Source organism: Eutrema salsugineum, unplaced genomic scaffold (assembly GCF_000478725.1).
Source record: "Eutrema salsugineum unplaced genomic scaffold, Eutsalg1_0 scaffold_22, whole genome shotgun sequence".
In the NCBI taxonomy this organism is placed as follows: Eukaryota; Viridiplantae; Streptophyta; class Magnoliopsida; order Brassicales; family Brassicaceae; genus Eutrema; species Eutrema salsugineum.
Window position 1 is genome coordinate 746117 of NW_006256812.1, and position 20375 is coordinate 766491.

Here is a 20375-nt window from a genome sequence, read left to right on the forward strand (position 1 = left end):
CACAAACTCCCAATCTATTTGTACATCTAATGAGAAAGTACTTAAAATTTAATTGAAGCAATAATTTACACTCTCCACTTCTCATGTATATACACACGATATATATATATATATATATACAAATGCATGTTTATGAAATAATTATTTGAAGCTTTCTTTTGGGAAAAAAAACTATTCGAGTGTGTGTACATACTACATAATATAAGGTTGTCTTGGGGACTTTTATCCTTTCTAGAATATCTATATCGTTACTTATTAGAATAATATTTTTTTTCACAAACATCCCAATTGTAAAGGTATGAATTGAACCCCACATGTTTCAAAGTAAACATTGGTGTCAATTATCGCCACCAACGAAAAGCTTATTACTTGGAAGAACACTTCATTAACATTACGAGTATATAGATTCATGGATCCAATTCATTAAGTTGGATTTATTAGTCATATATAATTTTGTCTAAAAAAATACAATGATCTTCTTTTAATTGGCTAAAGTCAAATAGTCAATACAACGATCTTCGAAATTTGTCTTCGTTTTTTTCTTTGAACCTGCTTCGTACATCCACTTATACCCACTATAATCTCATGAAGATAATAAGCTACCATATTTATTTTAAAACAAAAAATCTATAAACAGTTCAATATGCCCTTTATATAAATCACAGTTTAATTTGACTACAGAGTTTTCCCAATAATATAATAGGTTTGATGTTGATATACTATTTAAGTGTCATATTAAGCTTAATTTATCTACATAAATAATTTGAGAAAGACTACTATTGCATCAGTTAAATAATATCATTGTGATCCAGTCTAGTTAAGTAGGCATCTACGATCAGAATCTCGACTAATTAGAAAACTAAAACAAAAAAATGTGCCTATGCTGCTACTTGCCAGGGATGAGTTAAAAAATGGGCTGTTGCGCAGAAGGGAGAATAATAGCTTTTCAAAGTATAGTATTTAAATTGGTTATAAATATTCCTATATACACACATTCCTATATTCATACATAAATGTGTGTGAATAAAGCATTTCCTTATTCTGTGCTTGAAAAAGGTATCAGATATGAAGACTATAGGGTTTCTCCAGTTCTATTTTCTATCTTCTTTTTATACGAAACTACGATTCTGAAAATCTAGTTTAATTGTTATTTCAAAAAACAAATGGGCTTCAGTAAGATTCCACTTTCTATTTAATTCTAATATAATTTCCTGAGAAAATTACAAAGTAAACGAAATCTCGGATATCAAGGAGAGCGACAGTGTAGGTAAAACAAAAATTAGGTGTGCATTAAAACTCGAAAAGTGAAAAGATAACGATGTTTATATGTCAATGCCTCATGTATTCATATATTTTCAGATCGTGTAAACTAAGAAAGATGTATAGCTATACAATTGATGATTGATGGTCTTGATCCGTATATAATTAAGCAGTCAAAGTATATTTTTTATAGCAAAAAGCTATCCCCGACTATAATTTTTTCTTAACTTTTTTATCCATTCTACTAAACCATATTCATTGCAAACTAAAAAACACAATTATTGATCATATTTAGATTGATATGGTAACAACATTCATGAAAACGATTAGAATACAAACTCCATTGTATTGAAATTCTAATGACGAAAGAAGCATTTTTTCAGATAAATTTTATTTATAAATGCAATATTAAAAGTTCGTCAGATTTATCCTTATTTTTATCTAAATGAAAAGAAGGTTTATCCTTGTGTGTGCCCTTTAATACATAGTCTATGCGTATGTATGGATGGATGGTATAAATTGTCTTTCAATTGCAAACAGTAATTTTACTGCATCGAGTAGAAAAAGTTAAATTAAAGAAGAGTACGGAGTGGAGAGCTAGAGAGAGAGTAGGTAGGTCATAGCCTCATAGGGTAGAGTCATGTAGGGGAATAGGCATAGCATGTTTATGGACCGTCCAGGCTCCTCGGCTCCGACCTATGGTCCGTCTCTTTGTCTTTATGTCGCAGGCTTCTCTCTGCCACGTGCACTCTTTTCTCTCCTCACATTTCTTTCTTTAGGGCACAACTATATGCCAAATTGGACATATTTAAACCTCTCTCTCTCTCTCTCTCTCTCTATATATATATATTATTTCTTCTTATGAGATATCACTAATTGATAGATTATGCTATTAACATTTTAATTATTGCTTAATCATTGAAGCATAAATTTTCCTTAAGGACGTACAAGTTTCTAAAATGCCTAATTAGTCACATCGATCCTATATTTTAGCGAAGCCAAATCAGAGGCGAAAATGCTACATATGAGTGGACTAGATGAGTCCGGAATTCATCTCTTCTAAGATTCAGGCGGTGAACATTGACAATATGACATACACAAACTAATAGGGCAATTTTTTTTTTAAAGATAAATGATCATTGATGATTGCACCTCGTCAACCATTAGAAAGTCCTATTAAATTTTACCATTTTGACTAACCATTCAATATTCTCACCGTCCTGTTTCAACCATATTGCATGGACGACATTATATTTAATACAAGCATTAGCTTCTTTAGTTTTGTTCCTTTCTTTTATGCTTATGTTTACATGTTTAAATATTGTTTTTAGAGTATCTTATCGCCAACCATAACACTATAAACTTCACTATTTTGGTGTTTAAGGGCGGATGACCTACGCTACTATCTATCTTGTGGGTTGAAATTTCTCTATTCCAAATCCAATAATGTTAAACCTATATACTGGCTAAATAGTTTATATGGGTATCCATTTTAATTTTTTTTTAAAACATATTATATAACTCCAATGAGAGATTATTAATAACAAAATTACATAAAAGTATTTAGATATGAATGTAATAATGAAAGCCATCGATTAAGTTAAAGAAAATTGAACATTTGAATCGATTAAGTCAAATAACACTTTGATATCATCTTTAGTTTCATTGTCTAGAAATGATAATAAGAAAACGATAATAGCGTCTTAGATACACCATAAATAGTCAATATTAACAAAAAAATAAATAAATGATAATCCCATGGGTAACCCAAAACTCTAATGGGGTAACCAGTCAAACTTATAATAAGCCCACTGGGAATAATCCAACAAAAGACATATAATTATGTGGGTTAACAATTTCAAGCGGAAACGTTAGAACTTTGGGTAAAAACACTTTTGATACCTCTAATGCATAAGCCCACTTTTTAACTGAATATAAAAGTAATCAAGAGAAAATCGTTTTTAATATTTAGTGGTTCTCAAATTTGAAATTTAGATAGTTTAGAGATAGAAATAGAGTAAAAATGCAGTTTGTAATCGAATCTCATTTGGAGAACGTGAATGTAAAAGAAAAATACATTGCTACGGTTTTGCGTTTGTAGTTACAGTCTAAAAAGAATTATAAAAAGTAAATCAAATGTTATAACTACATATCAACACATATTGTACATAACATACAATTGCAAGCATGATAATTTTGTACTATTTTATCAACCGTTAAAAGACTGCGTGTGTTTTATACGAACAAATTAATGAGTCCGAAAATTAACATATAAGAAGAATAGTGCTATGAGTTTGATGAGCTCGTCTGTATCCCCGATCCATGAGTTATCGAATATAGGCGATGGTTCAATGTTTTATCAGAATATGGACACCATATTATCATCTGTCTTCAAAAAAATTATAATGATTATTTTTATTTTCACTTTTAACCAAAAAGAGAAACTGAACCTCTTCTGATCTTTTTGAGTGTTTTATTATCTTAAAATTCGTAAGAAACGGTCTCCCATTGGGAAGCGTAGAATCTAACAAGCTTTTTATTTTATAAAAGCCTCTGATTCCTAGTCCTATGTCCAGCCAATGTATAACAAAAAGCCAAAAGCTAAATTACAATCTCCCCCGAAACACACTATTCAATTAGTATTAGCAGACGAATCATATGTAGGAGCAAAACTAGTTACTCTCCTCGTTTAGCCTACATCTTCTTCGAGACTATATGCTATAACCATCTATATCGATTATCCATCTGTATCTAGATTGGATTAGAGATGTTACAATGTAGTACTTTGGGGCTTTGGCCCACCACAATATCTCCAAACCGGTATAAATTAATTTGATTAACACCTCTTGAAACTATGTACAGGACATGGGTAGTGAAATAACTAAATAAGTACAGGATCATCATAAGTGAAGTGTGTCCCCACCGAAAATATAGAGAAAGACCTTTAGATTTTATAACCTGAGAGGATGTAAATGTAAGCTGAAAGATCAATTTATGAGTTGGGTTACTTTTTCGTACTAGTGTTGTGGTCGAGAGGACCAAAACAAAGGGATAGGGACTAAGAAATATCTAACACAAAACAGAAGCAATAGTGCGTATTGGACCACAATATATCCAAGGACCATTACAGAATCTGAGTGTGGTTAAAAAAAAAAACAAGTACCTGGCTGATGTCACATGGACTGATCTTTGATGTTGTGAAAAATGTGTTTTTGAAATTTTTTTTTAAGCTTTGTTTTAAGATTCATGGTGTACCATTATATTTATATCCTACAAACACATAACCCAACAAAATGGCAAACTACAAAAGCAAGAAGAAAAAAACTTGGAAAAATCGATCTAAGGATGCTGAGGGAAGCTCGTTTTTTTATAGTTTTGGTGTATGAACAAACTGTTTATTTAGAGAGCCAGTAGATGATTAAAAACAGCGTACAAGCAGCGATGACAGCGGAGAGGATAAGTGTGTCCCGAGAACGTCTCCTTCTAATTGAGCCTATGAATGGAGAAAGACAAGTTGCTTAAGGATAATTAAAGGCTAATGAGATTTAGTTGAGATCAATATCATATAGAGGTTGAATAGAGGGATACCAAGTAAGCCACGAATCACTGGGAATTTGTCTCCGAGATTTTTTACTTTCCCTTGAACATCTGAAAACAGAGATCGCTGAGAGCCAAGAACTGCTCTTGTCGCTTGAGCTTGACCAATGACTTCATCAATCTGCAGCCGAATGATTCTACAACTATTAGTAAATTCTCCGTATCATCATCAACTAGTTAATTTACATCATAAAGAGGGATATTCATATTACAAAAGCCATGATCGCATAAAGTATCTTACATGGGATATACTTCCATGGATCGAAGCTCTCTCCCTTAAGACTTGCACACCTGGTGACATACTACCAGAAGCCTGCAGAAGCGAAAACAGAACCCGAGTTCCCATGAAAAGGTGAGCATAGAAGAATGTGTATACAGTATTACTAATTTTCTAAACCAGGAGACTATAGGACTCTTACCTTGTATTCACTTATGTCATCCCTGACAGAACTCAAAAGCTCAGCATGTTCTCTCATCGAGTTTATATTTCCTTTTATTCTTCGAAAGTCCTATATATTTACATGGAAACACATTATAGGCGAGAAGATAGGTCCTATAATAAAACTTCATACAAACCTAAGTATCACTAAACAAAAGCCACGCTAATGCAAATGGTTTTTTCTTTCACCAAAAAAAATGGGACTGCAATGACTCATCTAATATCACTGAATCATGAATGCAAGATAAGAAAACAATGGATTAGAGTATCGTATTGCCCATGTGGCACTATGTTTTATGCATCAACTTTGCATTATACTCCAAGGGTATTGAGATGAAAAATAACTGGACCAATCGCATTGAGATCATAATAGTCAAATTTAGAAAGTTCAAAGTCCTCAGTATATTGCAATTATCGAAGTTCCGAAGTTTCACTCAAGATATCACTATGGGGAAAGAAAACCTGGGTATATTCATGAAGTATATCCCTGTGCCTTGCAAGCTTTTGCGTAACCGATGTTGTGGGTGCGGCAGATGCAGCACATCTACTCATGGAATCATTAATGTCCAACAACTTCTCAAGCAACGATTGAATTTCCATCTCCATGGACTTCCATGATCTTCCAGATCCAACGGTTGGAGACCCAGCGTCAACATACCCTGAGACCAACACATAGAAAGAATGGAACCTGAACTTTCAAATTCAAGACTTTCTAGTGCTTCATTACAAACTAGAACAATATGGTGATACAATGCGATTCTTGAGAGCTGAGAGCTAATACAAAACAGTAAGCTCGAAACACAAAATTCTATCTACAGAGTCTATTATACATGGAAAAAAATTGAGAAATTTGCTGGGAACACTATACAGAAACATTTAAATTTTATCCGTTCTACAACACAGCACATACACTTGAAATAGCAGCAACAACGAATTTATCTACGATCAGCAGAGATCTAATCATTGCATCGCACGGAAATGAGAACATAGATTTTAAAAAATTAGATAACCACCACACTGGGGAACCAGAACAGAGACTGAGAGAGACAATAGCAATCAAAATTCAATCCGCAGTAAGAGATCATATCGAAATTAATTCCTCGATCTGTATCACATTATAAACCACTAACCTCTAGATTCAAAGAGTAGAGATAATAGCAACATACAAAGAAATACAGAGAGAATGATTAAGCGGAAACGAAGAAGAACGAACCTCCTTGGGTGAACCTGGCGCCAAGCTTAGCGTAAGAAGAGAGCTTAACATCTAGATCGCCTTCTATTTTACGAGCTTCCCTCCGAAGTTCCTCCCAACCTGATTCCTGCAGATCCAGACTCGATTCTGTCATTTCTAATCTTCACCAATTCAGATCAGTAAGCGTCTCCGTTCACCGGTAACTCTCCAGCTCCGCCGTGAGCCAATGCCGGAGCCTTCCCGTTCTCAGATAGCCAAAGCGAACGATCTGTGATTATAAAACTCAAACTGAAGGATTCAATTAAGCAGCGACGACGAGGGGATCGCTCTTCCCTCCTCCGCTTCTTCGGGCCGAAACCAACAGTACGAAAGACCAATCATCGGAGTAAAAATCGCTCTCACCACGGATTTCAATAGAATGGGCTTTATTAGGCCCATTTTAAATAAAAACAAACAATTGGGCGCACGTTAGGTGGGCCCTTCCCTAAATTGACTGGTGATGGACACGTTCGAGCCGTAAACAGTACCGAGTTTATGAAATTGTAACGTATTATTAATACTGCTGTTTCTACAAAGCCCAAACAGTCATGGGTAAAAGAAGTTTTTTTTTTTTTTTTTTTCAGATGTTAAATTTATTCGAATCAGAAAAAAGCGTTTTCTACATCGACGATGGGGGCTTTATAATTAAAACTAACTTAAACTTGACCAATTAATCAGAACAAAGGAAAAAATAACCCTGCACTTCCATTCCTGCTTCCCTATTGCTGTATGATCATTGTCGAGGTCTTGAGGCAAACCACAAAAAAATCATTGACAAATGATATCTAATCGCGGAAAATGATTTTTATTTTCTCAAGGTCATATCTATACAAACATTTAAAACGTCTTTAAGCAAAGATGCGGATTAACAAAAAAAACATGATTAGACTTTACAAGAAAAACTTGTCGGGTTATAAACACAATTTGGTTTTAAGAAATAACTCCAAACTATCTGTTTTTTATGTTTCTTGTCCTGACTAGTTAAAAAAAAAGTTTCTTGTCCTGATATAATATGAATATACATATCAGCCATTATTAACGTACGCAAGTAACATAGCTAGAGGACACACCGTACACATTTCGTCTCGTACTATAGTTTTTTATATCTATGTATATTTTTAACAAAATCACAGACAGGTAGATGATCACTAAGCTGATTGAAAAAACACAGTAGATGATCACTAACATAAAAAAAAAACATTTTAAAATAAAATGGTGGGGTTTTGATCTCGTGTGAGTGTTACCGAATATGGGTTTAATGGCTACAATGCCATAAATTGAAAAAAGTTAATCTGTTGTGCCATAAACAAGTATGTGTGCCATAATACACATGTAATTCCTATTTTACCCTTAATAAAAATTTTTGTGGCATTCCTGAATTTAATAAAAAAGTGATTGATTTTTTTATTTAAATTGAAATTAATAATCAAAACGAAATTAATTTAAAAAATATTTTTTTTAATTTTTTTTTTCTGTTTCTTCTTCTTCGTCAACGTTTTATTGATGGATTCTGAAAACCACCAAATCTCATTCTCGCCGTCAAACCCTCGCCTCTCCTCCTCTTCTTCATTCTCTATAATCATTTTATTGTTTTTATCTCCTCTCTCCACCACCATTGTTGAAGTTTCAAACCCATTTAGGTTTTTGTTTGGAGATTTGGGGATTTTACAATTTAGGGATTGAATTTCTCAAAATTGCTTGTTTGGTATCTAAATCGGGTTGGTAACCTAGTTTATGTGATGATTAGGTCTTTGCATAGATAATTTATCAAATATAGTTGTTGAATCGTAGTGATTCTTAGGTATAAAATCCGAGTTCATCACCAAATCTGCAGAAGAGGACAACTGGTACGAATGGTACAACTAAGAGATAAGAGAACAACTAGTACAATTAGTACAACTATGAGATAGAGGACAACTGGTACAAATAGGTATAACTAAGACAACTTAAATAATTGCTGATTGAAAATTCTTTTATTATAATTGAAAATCGGGTTAGTAACCTAGTTTTATATGACGATTTTGCATGAATAATTTCTTAAATATAGTCGTTGAATCGTAGTGATTCTTAGGTAAAGTATAATTATATCTGAGTTCATCTTCAAATCTGCAGAGGAGGACAACTAGTACAATTAGGTACAACTATGTACAAAAATTGACGGCACACATAAATGCAAATGTTATTTTGATGGATAGTGACACTTAGGTAAGTCAATCTAATTTAGAGGATTTCATTTTTGGCGGAGAATACTTTCTAGATGGAAATAAACAAGGTACAATTGGACACATATGTACAACTATATGCAATTCTTTCATTAGAAAATAATAGTGATAAACTATAAATATAGAAAGCAAACATTCACTTAAAAAATATAAAAAATTTGTAAACTATAAGGAATAAAATTAAAAAGATGGATAACATGAAATTTATCATTTTTCTAATACATATTATTGGTTTCACATCCAACACCCCTTATGATACAAAGAAGACTTTGATAATGTTAATAATCTTATGATGGAAAAGAGCCAAAATTATGATTTTGCATAAATTGTTTATGAAAATGTTGTAAATGGATTACAATAGTCAAAAATCATGTGGACAACTACAAAATAATAATTTATATCAAGGGACAACTGGAAAAAATACTAAAATTGTCAAAGGACAACTATGAAGAATTTTGGACAACTGGACAACTGAGTACAACTATGTATAAAATTGACGGCGCACGTGGTACTTTGACTGCACACGTGTCTCTTTTTGTCGGCGCACGTGCGTCTACGACTGACAACATAGTTGTACCTAGTTGTCCAGTTGTCCAAAATTTGGAATAGTTGTCCTTTGATCGATTTTGTAGTTTTTTCAGTTGTCCTTCGACATAAACTATTATGATCTAGTTGTCCACAAAAATTTCGAACATTATATAGCAGCCCCAAGGGTTTTGCGTCATTATTTTTCTATTTCCTATATTTTGGCATAGATGCTTGCATAAGATGGATAACATTGTCAAAGACTTCCTTATAACATAAATTCCTTATAACATAAGGGTTATTTCAAGTGAAACCAATAATATTTGGTTCTTTGAACAAAACAAAGTTTTATTTTCTTCCTTTTAGTATAGACGTGAAAAGATACAGTTTTTAGGGTATGGGTTGTATTGGTTTTTAAGTAAATAATTTTAGAAATTTTTTTAACACTACAATTAAAATATAGTTGTCCCAAGTTGCACCTAGTTGTCCTGGAGAAATTCATAGCGTAATTGTACCTAGTTGCACCTAATTGCCCTGGAGAAATTCATTAGTAATTGCACCGAGTTTCATCTAGTTGCCCTGGAGAAACTGAAAATAGTAATGCAAGAAATCAAAGAAATCCAAGAAATTCAAAATACAAATAACTCCAAAATAAATAGTAATACAATAAATCAAAGAAATTCAAAAAATACAAAATACAAATAACTCCAAAATAAATAATAATGCAAGAAATCAAAGAAATCCAAAATACAAATAACTCCAAAATACACATGTACACTCTAAGGCTGAAATAAGTTGAATCCTTCATTCAGCTGTACTTTTTTAAAAAATTAAGGAGTTATAGATAATTGTATATATGTGTCTAACTGTACCTTGTTTATCCCTATTTTGGAAAGATTTTCTCTGCTAAAATGAATAATGTGGCTATCCAGAATGAAAATTTTTCTGCTTAAATGTAATTTGTTTAGCTAAAATAAAATCTTTTCGGATAAAAATAAACCCAAAAATATACACAAATTAAGTCTCCATGCTACTTTTGCTCTGAGACCATTTATCTAATTTATTATCCGTTTTTCGTCTTTCGGCGATTTTTTTGGAGAATAGAAACCACTTTTTTTTTTGTCTAATTCGGCAGTAAGACAAACAATTTTTGTATATTATCAGAAATACTCCACTTAGTTTCATTTATATGTGAAATTCATTCTTCACATAAATTATCTACTCCAAAGTTGTTTAGTTTCATTTATCGCAATATTCTTACATACAATATCTTATCTACTAATACCAAATAAGTTATCAGCTCCAAATATGAGGTATTAAATGATATAAAATCTATTGAATTGCTTGTGTGGTTGATGCTCATTATCTCTTGAAAATATAATAAAAAAAATTCTCAATTAACAATTATTCAAATTGTCTTAGGTATATCCATTTGTACTAGTTGTCTTCTATCTCGTAGTTGTTCTAGTTGTACCAGTTGTATTAGTTGTCCTCTTATCTCTTAGTTGTACCTTTCGTACCAGTTGTCCTCTGCAGATTTGGTGATGAACTCATGTATACCTAAGAATCACTACGATTCAACGACTATATTTAAAAAATTATTCATGCAAATACCTATGTCATATAAAACTGGATTATCAACCCGATTTACAATTATAATAAAGGAATTTTCAATCAGCAATTATTTAAGTTGTCTTAGTTATACATATTTGTACCAGTTGTCCTCTATCTCATAGTTGTACCAGTTGTACTAGTTGTCCTCTTATCTCTTAGTTGTACCATTCGTACCAGTTGTCCTCTTCTGCAGATTTGGTGGTGAACTCGGATTTTCTATCTAAGAATCACTACGATTCAACAACTATATTTGATTAATTATCTATGCAAAGATCTAATCATCACATAAACTGGGTTACCAACTCGATTTACATATCAAACAAGCAATTTTGACAAATTCAATCTCTAAATTGTAAAATCCCTAAATCTCCAAACGAAAACCTAACTGGGTTTTGAATCATCAACAATGGATGGGGAGAGGAGATAAAGACAGAAACTGATTGCAGAGGATGAGTAACCAAGGGTTGGATGATGAAGTTGAGATTTTGGTGGTTTTCAAAATCTGTCGATGTTTTAACGACGAAGGAGAATAAGAAAAAGGGAAATATAAGGAGAATTAAAGAAAATTAATTAAAAGAATTAAAAGAAATTGCTGGAGAAGAGAAAAAGAATTTAGGTAATTAATAAATGAAAAATAAAATGGGTTATCGGATGGGTTGAATTCGGGTGGATATTACCTTGATTTTTTTGTTAATAACTTGACATATAAAGAGAAATGAAGAATTTCCAGGGTTAACCTTATTAATAAAAAATCGAAAAAAATTAATTATTAGAGGGATGGTATTTTAGCCTTTTGTAAAGATTTATGGCTTTTCAGCCGAGCGCTCCCGAATATGTTCAAAAATTTGTCCCACGTGGCCAGCACACGTGTGGTGGCATAATTGTCTTCATCTTCAAACACAATAACCATGAAGCTCCGACAACACATTTTCAGATAATAAAATAAAAGTTGAGGCATTTGTCTGATAGTTTGTTTTCAGATTCAGAATCAACCACTACTACTAGTAACATCTACGCAAATCACAGGATATCACTTAATTAATGATTTTGACCCAAGCAAAAAATTTGGCATTCTCAAACTAGCAAGTCTAACCGCATTTTCCATGGCTTTGATTTGATCTACGAAATGAATAGATAGTTGAGCTCAAATTTAATTTGCTTAGACGATAAGTGCAGTCTAACGATTAATGGCACGTATCACACATTTAATGTAGATTCTTCGGGTTTTGACTTTTTGAGGCTCAAAGCAACAAAAAAATGTGGCAGTTATAATCTAATCCAACGGCCAATAATCTTCATCTTCATCTAACCGTTCATTTAACTAGTCTCCTGATACTCCTTTGTTTCTCTATTTAAAATCCTCTGCATTTCACTCACTTCTTCTCTTTGATCACTCCTTTCCTGAACGTTTTATACAGCCAGCAATTTTATTTCTCTCTTTATCCGTTCGTCGATATATCCTGTCGGTGATTCTCCTCCGTCGAGATTCTGAAAGTTTGTTTTTGTTTTCCGTAAAAAATTGTTTTCTATTATTATATACAGAGGAAATCAAGAAAAATCTAAAAAGAGGGTGATTTCTTATATCTTCTCGTTTAAATGAACACTCGTCTCACTCTCTTAAGTCTTCTTAATATAACATTTGTCTCAGATCTCTCAAAGATTATAGCTTTGTGACAGTTCTGTTTTTCAAAGTAGCTTTTTTTAAGAAGAAACGAAGATGGGGAAGCTCAAAGGATTTAAAATGGGAAGACGGGTTCTACGAGTCTCTGGATGGATCCGTAAATACCGGATCCGTCGTTCCGGGTACATTCGGGTACAGTCGACCCGACCCGCTTGCAAGTACTTGAGACTACCAATCGGCAAACTCAAAAGGTGGGGACAACGCCTCACGCAGAGTTTCAGATTACTCGGGTCTGCAACTGCAAGAGGAACCGGATACACGCCCGTTGGTCATAAACAACCCGACCCGGTTCCGAAAGGACACTTAGCGGTTTACGTGGGTCAAAAAGACGGCGACTTTCACAGAGTTTTGGTTCCCATTGTTTACTTTAACCATCCTCTGTTCGGTGAGCTGCTCAGAGAATCGGAAGAAGAGTACGGATTCTGCCACGAAGGAGGAATCACTATCCCTTGTCCTTATTCGGATTTCGAACGGGTCAAAACCCGAATCGCATCCGGATCGGGTTCTCGGATATTTCGATGGAGCCGTCATTGCCGCAATTGAAGACAATCATGACTTATGAGAAAATAAGTTTTAGGATCTCAAAGTAGATACTGTTCCCTTTATTTACCATTTTTCTATCTTGTTTTTTATCCACTTTACTCCCCTTTTTTCTTGTAATGGTGAATTCTAGAGTAAGGTCTAAGGTGATTATGTAAATAATTGTTATGAGTATATTTAATGATAATATAGTGATTAGCATTGGGACATTTAGTGATAATGAAGTTGTCTTTGGACATTATAGTGATAAAATGGAATTGATGATGAAGAAACCCTTGAAAGGAAAAAAGGTAACACGATTCTAACCTCTTTCTATGAGTCTAAACAAGCTTTTAGCTATGAGTCGCAAGGATTTTTTGGTTGCTTGCTTATTTCCACTTAATTACTTAATTACTAAACAAGCTTTTAGCTATGAGTCGCAAGGAGTACTTGACATACTATTTAAGAATGGCTAATATTGGCTACCTTAGACGACAATTTATTTTTGGTTTTCGTGGTTGCCTTGTCTGATTTGGATACGAAACACTTTGATGTGAAAAATGGTCAAATCTTTTTTTTTCTGTTAACGGCTTCTTGAATTAAAATTATTGAGATTACAAAAGATCTCGGTAAGAGACATATGATAATTTTTTGCGAAACAAGAAACGAACAAAATGAAGATTTATTAATTTTTAATCATATGATAAATTTATTTCAGAATACAATATCTTTAAAGAAATGAACGAAATTACATGGAACTACTATATAAAATCATACAGGAAATTCTAAAAATTATACTGTAAGAAAAAGATCCTTATTTGTTTTGTAATAGACCAATCAATTGCGTCGTATATACAACTTTGCATCATATACCATATGATTTGTAGTTAATCATATAAATTCTTCACAGACCAGAAGTAAACGGAATGCTAGATGGAATCCAAGAACCACCAGCGAGGAAATTACCAACGGTAAACCTCGAAGCTTCGGAAGCAGAACGAAGGACCCGAAACCCAGGCCATTTGACCCGACCCGATGTCGAAGCACCCCGACCCGTATTCTGGAACTCAGCGTAAAACAAAGTCCTCAAAGCAAAATTACCGTCCCACTCAAGCCATCCACGTGGATCAATAAGACCATCGAGAAAAGTTTTCATAAATACTGTCCGAGAATATTGCCTCCACGGTCGGCCCAAATAAGTTTTGGTGGATCCCAAAATGGGTCGGAGATCCGAAGCTGCAGTGACCCGAGAGTTATGGATAATAATACCCGTGTTTTGATTCGGGTCGGATCTTCCTTGAGCTGTGATTGTGTTGGTACGACTTCGTGGACGACGTGCGAAGATGTTACAATTCTGGAGAACGGCAGCTGCGTTTCCAAAGATGAAATCAACGGTTCCATAAACGTCGCAGTCGCGGTAAAATTGGCGGTTGGAGTGAACGTAGAGTGTATCTTGGTAACCTTCAAAACTACATTGATAGAAAACAGATAGATCCGATCCGGATCTTAGAGCTACTGCTTGTGCGTTGTTTGCACCCGCTGTGTTTCTAAACGTTATTCCACGTGCTATAAACCCGTCTCCTACAGCCGCTGTAATCATTTGATAAATGATTAACAAAAAAAAAACGATTAGTTAATTAGACTTTATGACATATAGATTTATAATATCACGCTAGGATACTGTAAATTGTTGTGTAATAAATAACAGAGGTTTATTATACCTGTAAATATCAAACGAAGCATAAAAAAAGAACTGAGTTGACTAATAAAACTTTCCATAAAAACTGAATGGAAATTAATTTACTTTGCAAGAAAAAGAAAGCAACGAGAGAACTTAAAACCCAAATCTATAAAATATTGAATCTATACGACCTATAAGACGGTTCTTATATGTATGTCACTTTCGAATTCGCTATTTAGTTTGGTGAGTTTATTCATGCACGTAAGATTTCGCAAACTAAAACATATGATACTAATAAATAAAAGTAACCATATACGTACCGACAGTAGCTGAGTTAAACGTGGTCGTTCCTCCACCAACACTTCTGCTTCCCGTGATAATTGTTCTCCCTTTACCATCTCCTCTCAACATAATATTCTTTTTTCGAATCTCAAGATTCTCACTGTAAACGCCTTGCTTCACATATATCACGAACCGGCCACTCCCTTTAGCAGCGTTAATCGCATCTTTAATCGTCCTGAAATTACCAGACCCGTCTTTAGCCACCACCGCGTTATCTCTAGGCGTCGAGCTTTGTAGAAGCTTCCGGTCACCGGGTTTGACCCACGAAGGGAACCCGTCTTTCTCGGGTGGGGTATAGTTGAAAGGAACTTTGTTGATGGCGAGTGTGTTGCATATAAGATTTGAGACGTTGTTTGAAATCAAAGGAAGAACAATATCGGTAACACCAAGCTCTAAGAACCCGGCTCGACAAGTGTCGAGATTAGTTAGAGCCGTGCTGAGCCACGTTTGCGCATCGGTTTTCGAGCACTTCACGTTTGGGTCCATCGTCTCGTTGATTTTAGAGACGGTGAGGTCGTAGAGCTTAAGACAATCTTCCCAAGCAGCTTTTTCGCGTGTGTCGCGGCACTTTGGTCCTAGTGTAGACGTGTGTGTTTTGGCGAGGATGGCTCTGTCCAAAGCGAGTTTCATTGATATTTTGAGGAACTCGGATTCAGATTTTATGGGTTTTTGGTTTGAGTTATGGGTTAAGAAATACTCGCATGGTTTAGGGTTTGGAGTTTGGCTACACCACGCTTTCACGTCTTTCGAGTTGTAACCCGAAACGGTCGATGCCACGAAAATGCATAAGAACACTACAAAGGTAATAATAGAGACTCGGAGAGCCATTTATAAGACCAAATGTTCTGATGAGAAAGAAGAAGTTTGTGTTTAAAGGTATTGGATGATGAGATCGATGTCTTGAATCGATGAGTTTATATAGATGTATGGGTGATGCCTTTAAATTTAATTAAATAATTTAAATATAATAATATGTCATTTCATATAACAGTTGAAAAAGAAAGAAAGTATTTATGTCTATACCAACCAATGAATTGGTGACCATCATGCCGTCATATATTCTCTATGTTGAAATAATTTTCATGTTTGGGCTATCTTTTTTTGACGTGTACAATATTAAGCTGAAATTTGAGTAGGCGAGAAATTAAGGTAAAACTATTTTCAATCAGGTAAAAAGTTGCCACAATCGAATTCATATACGAAATATTAGAAACGACGTAACTAAATTTGATAGCATGAAAATAATAGGTTTATTAGTTAGCAGAACTCGTATTTAATTAGTAGTACTATATAGTTTTTATTCCAATCAATTAATTTATAAAATCTTAGTTGTGAAACGCAGCAACATTTTTAAAAAAAAAAAACTCAATAACATTATTAGCATATACGCGTCTATGGGAGGTAACTCAATCGGATGTCCAAAAGTCTCTTAGATGAAAGAAGAAGAATAAAAAGTCAAAGTCATGCCACTATATAATTTAGTTTGATTATTAAAGTAATTGTAACAACAATAGTAATAAAAACAAATTTTTTTAAAAACAACAATAAAAATAAAAAATTATATGCAGGTAAGGCAGAGACAGAGTACTGGCTATCCGCAAAGACTAATCAACCGTCGACGCCTCGTCAGCTTCGAATTTTCACTGGTTTCTTTCATCAAAATATACGACTCGTTTACCGTAGCGCACTGTATACGACTACCAAGCCATTTGCAAAATCCTTTATAACTATTAAAGCAAAGTAAGTTATTAATTTAAAGTATATTCTATACTATAACGGCAAAAATAATATGTTTAGAGGGATACCTTTTCCTATAGAATCTATTTTTGTGCTTATGAGACTCTAATAAGATTGCGTATGTACGTAATCAAACAAGATAAGGATTGGTGTACAAAGATCCGTAGTCGGATGGAAAAACCCAAATTTTTGAAGGATCAAGTGAACCATTCGCGCTATAGGCTACTCGTTTACTATCTAGTTACAAACTTACAATAACGGGAATACATATACATATCAACTATTTAGTCGTTACGTCCAGTACTTCACTATAAATCAACATATCTAACAGCAGTTAGCACAACATCATCTTCGGTGATTTCGTGTATCGACCGTATGATTCGCGACAGGCTTCTCTCTTATCCTCCGACCAGTTCTTCCTCTCCCTCTCTCCTTGAATTTTATTTTGGTTGTATTAATATTTAGCTAGTCTATTAATCTGTATCCTCTCCACTTGTAATAGGCGATTAGGATTAAGTTGCTTTGCAACATGTAAAACTCAAAAAATGGTATAAATTTTAACATTTAGACCAAAAAAACATATCTAACAAATCCTTTTATAAAATCATATTAGATAAACTTTCTATATGGGTTTACGTTCACGTTCAGATTGATTGAAATGAATCTCTGGTGGTTAAAGTTTATAAAATTTTCGGCCTAAAAGAACATAATTCATATGACTTTTTTGAACTGCGCTTAAACTAATTATATAAGTTGGTAATGAGATGTATATAAATTTAATATTTAAAATAAACAAATTGAGAGGACGTAAGACTATAGCTATGGTAGGTTGGTCAAATTAAAAATGAATAGATATTAATGATCTTATCCATAAAAAACTGATTATTAAATGGTTGAGGAATTGGTTACAATTACATGCAATGCAATGCACAGCTATATATGTATATACTATATATATATATATGTTTCTACTACTAGAAAGTTGTCCGTCATCAATAAAATGAATGGAAATGAAGACTGGCTAGCTAACGTAATACAACTTGCGTTTTTCAATTAGTTTTTTTTAAAAAAAAAAAAAATTAGGTTTAGTGGGTTTAAAAAATGCGAAGACTAAAACTTATAAACCAATGATGAGAAAGTCACCAATACCAATCGTCGTGTGAGCCATAAGTTAATAGTATCCATTATCTAAGACGAAGACCAAATACCGTGACAATCAGTCGACCGAGTTAAGAGTTTGTGAAATAAACCGACGAATATTTTGTTTTAAGGAATCTCTATTAAAAAACAAAATTTGCTGGTAAATCCATTACAGATTAGGTCTCTGGTCATTATAAATTATATCATTTATGGGTCGATTCATATATTAAAATGTAGATCTATAGCAAAAAGGAAAATATTATGTAATTTTATTTACTTTAAAATATGTTCGAAATCAAATTTTCTTAATATTTGACCAAATTATAAATTTTGGAAAATGATTTATTTATTTATTTCATATTTACTTAATTAACATGTAAGGCCGCTTAGTCGAAACTCTGGACAGAAGAAAAATAAACTATTCAAACTTATGCCTAATTCGCACCATGATAAGAAAATGTAATTTTTTCCTCATTCGTTTGTGCTAAACTTAATTAGACTTACTTGTTAGTGCTGATTAATATTAGAATCCAAAAAGAGTTGTTAGTACAAAATTAGTCTTTTGTTGAAAGTATTACTTTATTGGTACTATCATCCAAGCTCTGGATTCTTGAAACGTTGCCGTTCAACACAAGCCTGCGTTACGCGTAACGTCGACGGAAGAAACGAGGTTAACATAAACTAGCAGAGATCGGAGACAGTCAGACAGGTCTCAATCTATGGGTAGATTACCAACATTATCATCTGGTCTAAGTTGACTTTTTAAGCACGACCCAAAAACAACATGTCTTTTTTTAATGGTAACGAAGTTCATTAATATGATTTTTTTTTTTTTTTCATTTGACGATGAGTAAAGATATGATTTGACCTCTGGACGTTAATTAGTCTTTTCATGGATTATCCATATAGTTTTACTTTAAGAATAAATATAAAATAAAATCTATGTATGAAGAAGAAGAGGTAATCATCAAATTGAGAACTATCACAATTAATCTAGTCTTTTGACAAAATTACATCATGAATATACTTAATGACAAATTATTATAAAACAACAAACGTTTTGATGACATTTCTCACCTCAACATGCAGAACACTTTTTTAACATCTACAGGGAAACATTAATTTACTCTCAAGTCTGCACCTTCGTAATGCCTACATATATGGCGCTATATATATATATATATAGATATAGAGTGGACAAAAAATCATATACTGATACAATGAAAAATAATAGTCTGTAATTTTGAAAATCATATTGTAGTGAACACCTAAGCTGATTTTGATCTAATTTGTGCATGACCAGTTATGTTAATTTAAGCAATTAACACCTCCTTTCGTCATATGCTTCAGTGCACATCCAATCATCCATACACCTATTCATTTTTTTCTTTCAAATCCATACACCTATTCTTATCATATGTATATATTAATTATATCTAATGTATATGAACGCTTTAGTTTTTTAAAACCTTGATCAAAAAAATAAAACATAATAGTTTTTAAAATTCTCACGCAAAAGAAGAAAAAGTACAAACAGCTGTAGCAATGATAGACTTAAGATCGTTAAAACCTCGTTATCGAAAAGGACGTACGAAACTACGAATCATGAATATTAAATTGAAATTTTATCATTTAAAAGGAAGATTCGATTTTCCACAATAAGTTTAGTATAGGTACGAATTTCTTATAATTCAAGTTTTCGTTTGAGCCCCGCAAAGACTTTGTTTGGCTGTCTTCGTTTTGTCATCGATCGTAAACCTTTCAGATTGAGTCGTTGTTCCTTTCACTACATTTTGTTAATATAACAAATAGACTTTTTCGTAAAATATTTGTGGTGGTCGGATTAACTGAATCTGTTAAATGAATTAATCAGTTATAAATGTTGGATATGATGACAAGTGTTTTAAAACATATAAAAATTTTGGAGGTAATATGATATATATGAAAATCTTGATACGTAGTTTGATAACAACAATCGCAAATCTGTATCACATAGATTATTATAATTATTACCTTTTTTTTTGTATATGCTCTACAATTATCTGTTTCTGTTGGTGAGATTGGTTTTAAACTAGTTACAATTATTGTTGCTTTTGTTGTCATAGATAAATGGGTCCAAATATACATTTACAATTTATATGGTTAGGTAGTTCGTTACTGGCGGCTTTATGAACATTTTATATGACAAAGATATGGATACTAACAAGTTTTGGTCTAGATTTTCGCAGTCATAAAAACAAATTCCAATTTATTTGTAAGTATATTGTTGATAAATTCTTCATGTCTTTACCTATCGCTTATTTTTGCAAAAATGTCCATTAGTCAAATCGCTATATTGTACTTTTTTCGGGTAGTTCGTTATTTGGCTTTACTGCTCGACATGAAGA

At 33.1% G+C, this 20375-nt stretch overlaps 3 protein-coding genes across 3 annotated transcripts; 1 reads left to right on the plus strand and 2 right to left on the minus strand.

Moving 5' to 3' along the window:
* Positions 1-4478: 4478 nt before the first annotated feature.
* LOC18015492 (Golgi SNAP receptor complex member 1-2) lies at positions 4479-6849 on the minus strand. Its single transcript, XM_006397637.2, has 6 exons — positions 6510-6849; positions 5759-5955; positions 5277-5366; positions 5099-5170; positions 4849-4978; positions 4479-4753 (listed from the first exon to the last, which is right to left on the minus strand). The coding sequence occupies exons 1-6, from the start codon at positions 6640-6642 to the stop codon at positions 4656-4658; spliced, it is 720 nt and encodes a 239-aa protein (XP_006397700.1). The 5' UTR covers positions 6643-6849; the 3' UTR covers positions 4479-4655.
* A 5756-nt stretch (positions 6850-12605) lies between these two features.
* LOC18015493 (auxin-responsive protein SAUR36) lies at positions 12606-13112 on the plus strand. Its single transcript, XM_006397638.1, has one exon. The coding sequence runs from the start codon at positions 12606-12608 to the stop codon at positions 13110-13112; it is 507 nt and encodes a 168-aa protein (XP_006397701.1).
* A 649-nt stretch (positions 13113-13761) lies between these two features.
* LOC18015679 (probable pectinesterase/pectinesterase inhibitor 17) lies at positions 13762-15986 on the minus strand. Its single transcript, XM_006397639.2, has 2 exons — positions 15090-15986; positions 13762-14678 (listed from the first exon to the last, which is right to left on the minus strand). Exons 1-2 carry the CDS (start codon positions 15937-15939, stop codon positions 13993-13995), a joined length of 1536 nt encoding a protein of 511 aa, XP_006397702.1. The 5' UTR covers positions 15940-15986; the 3' UTR covers positions 13762-13992.
* Between the last annotated feature and the right edge of the window lie 4389 nt (positions 15987-20375).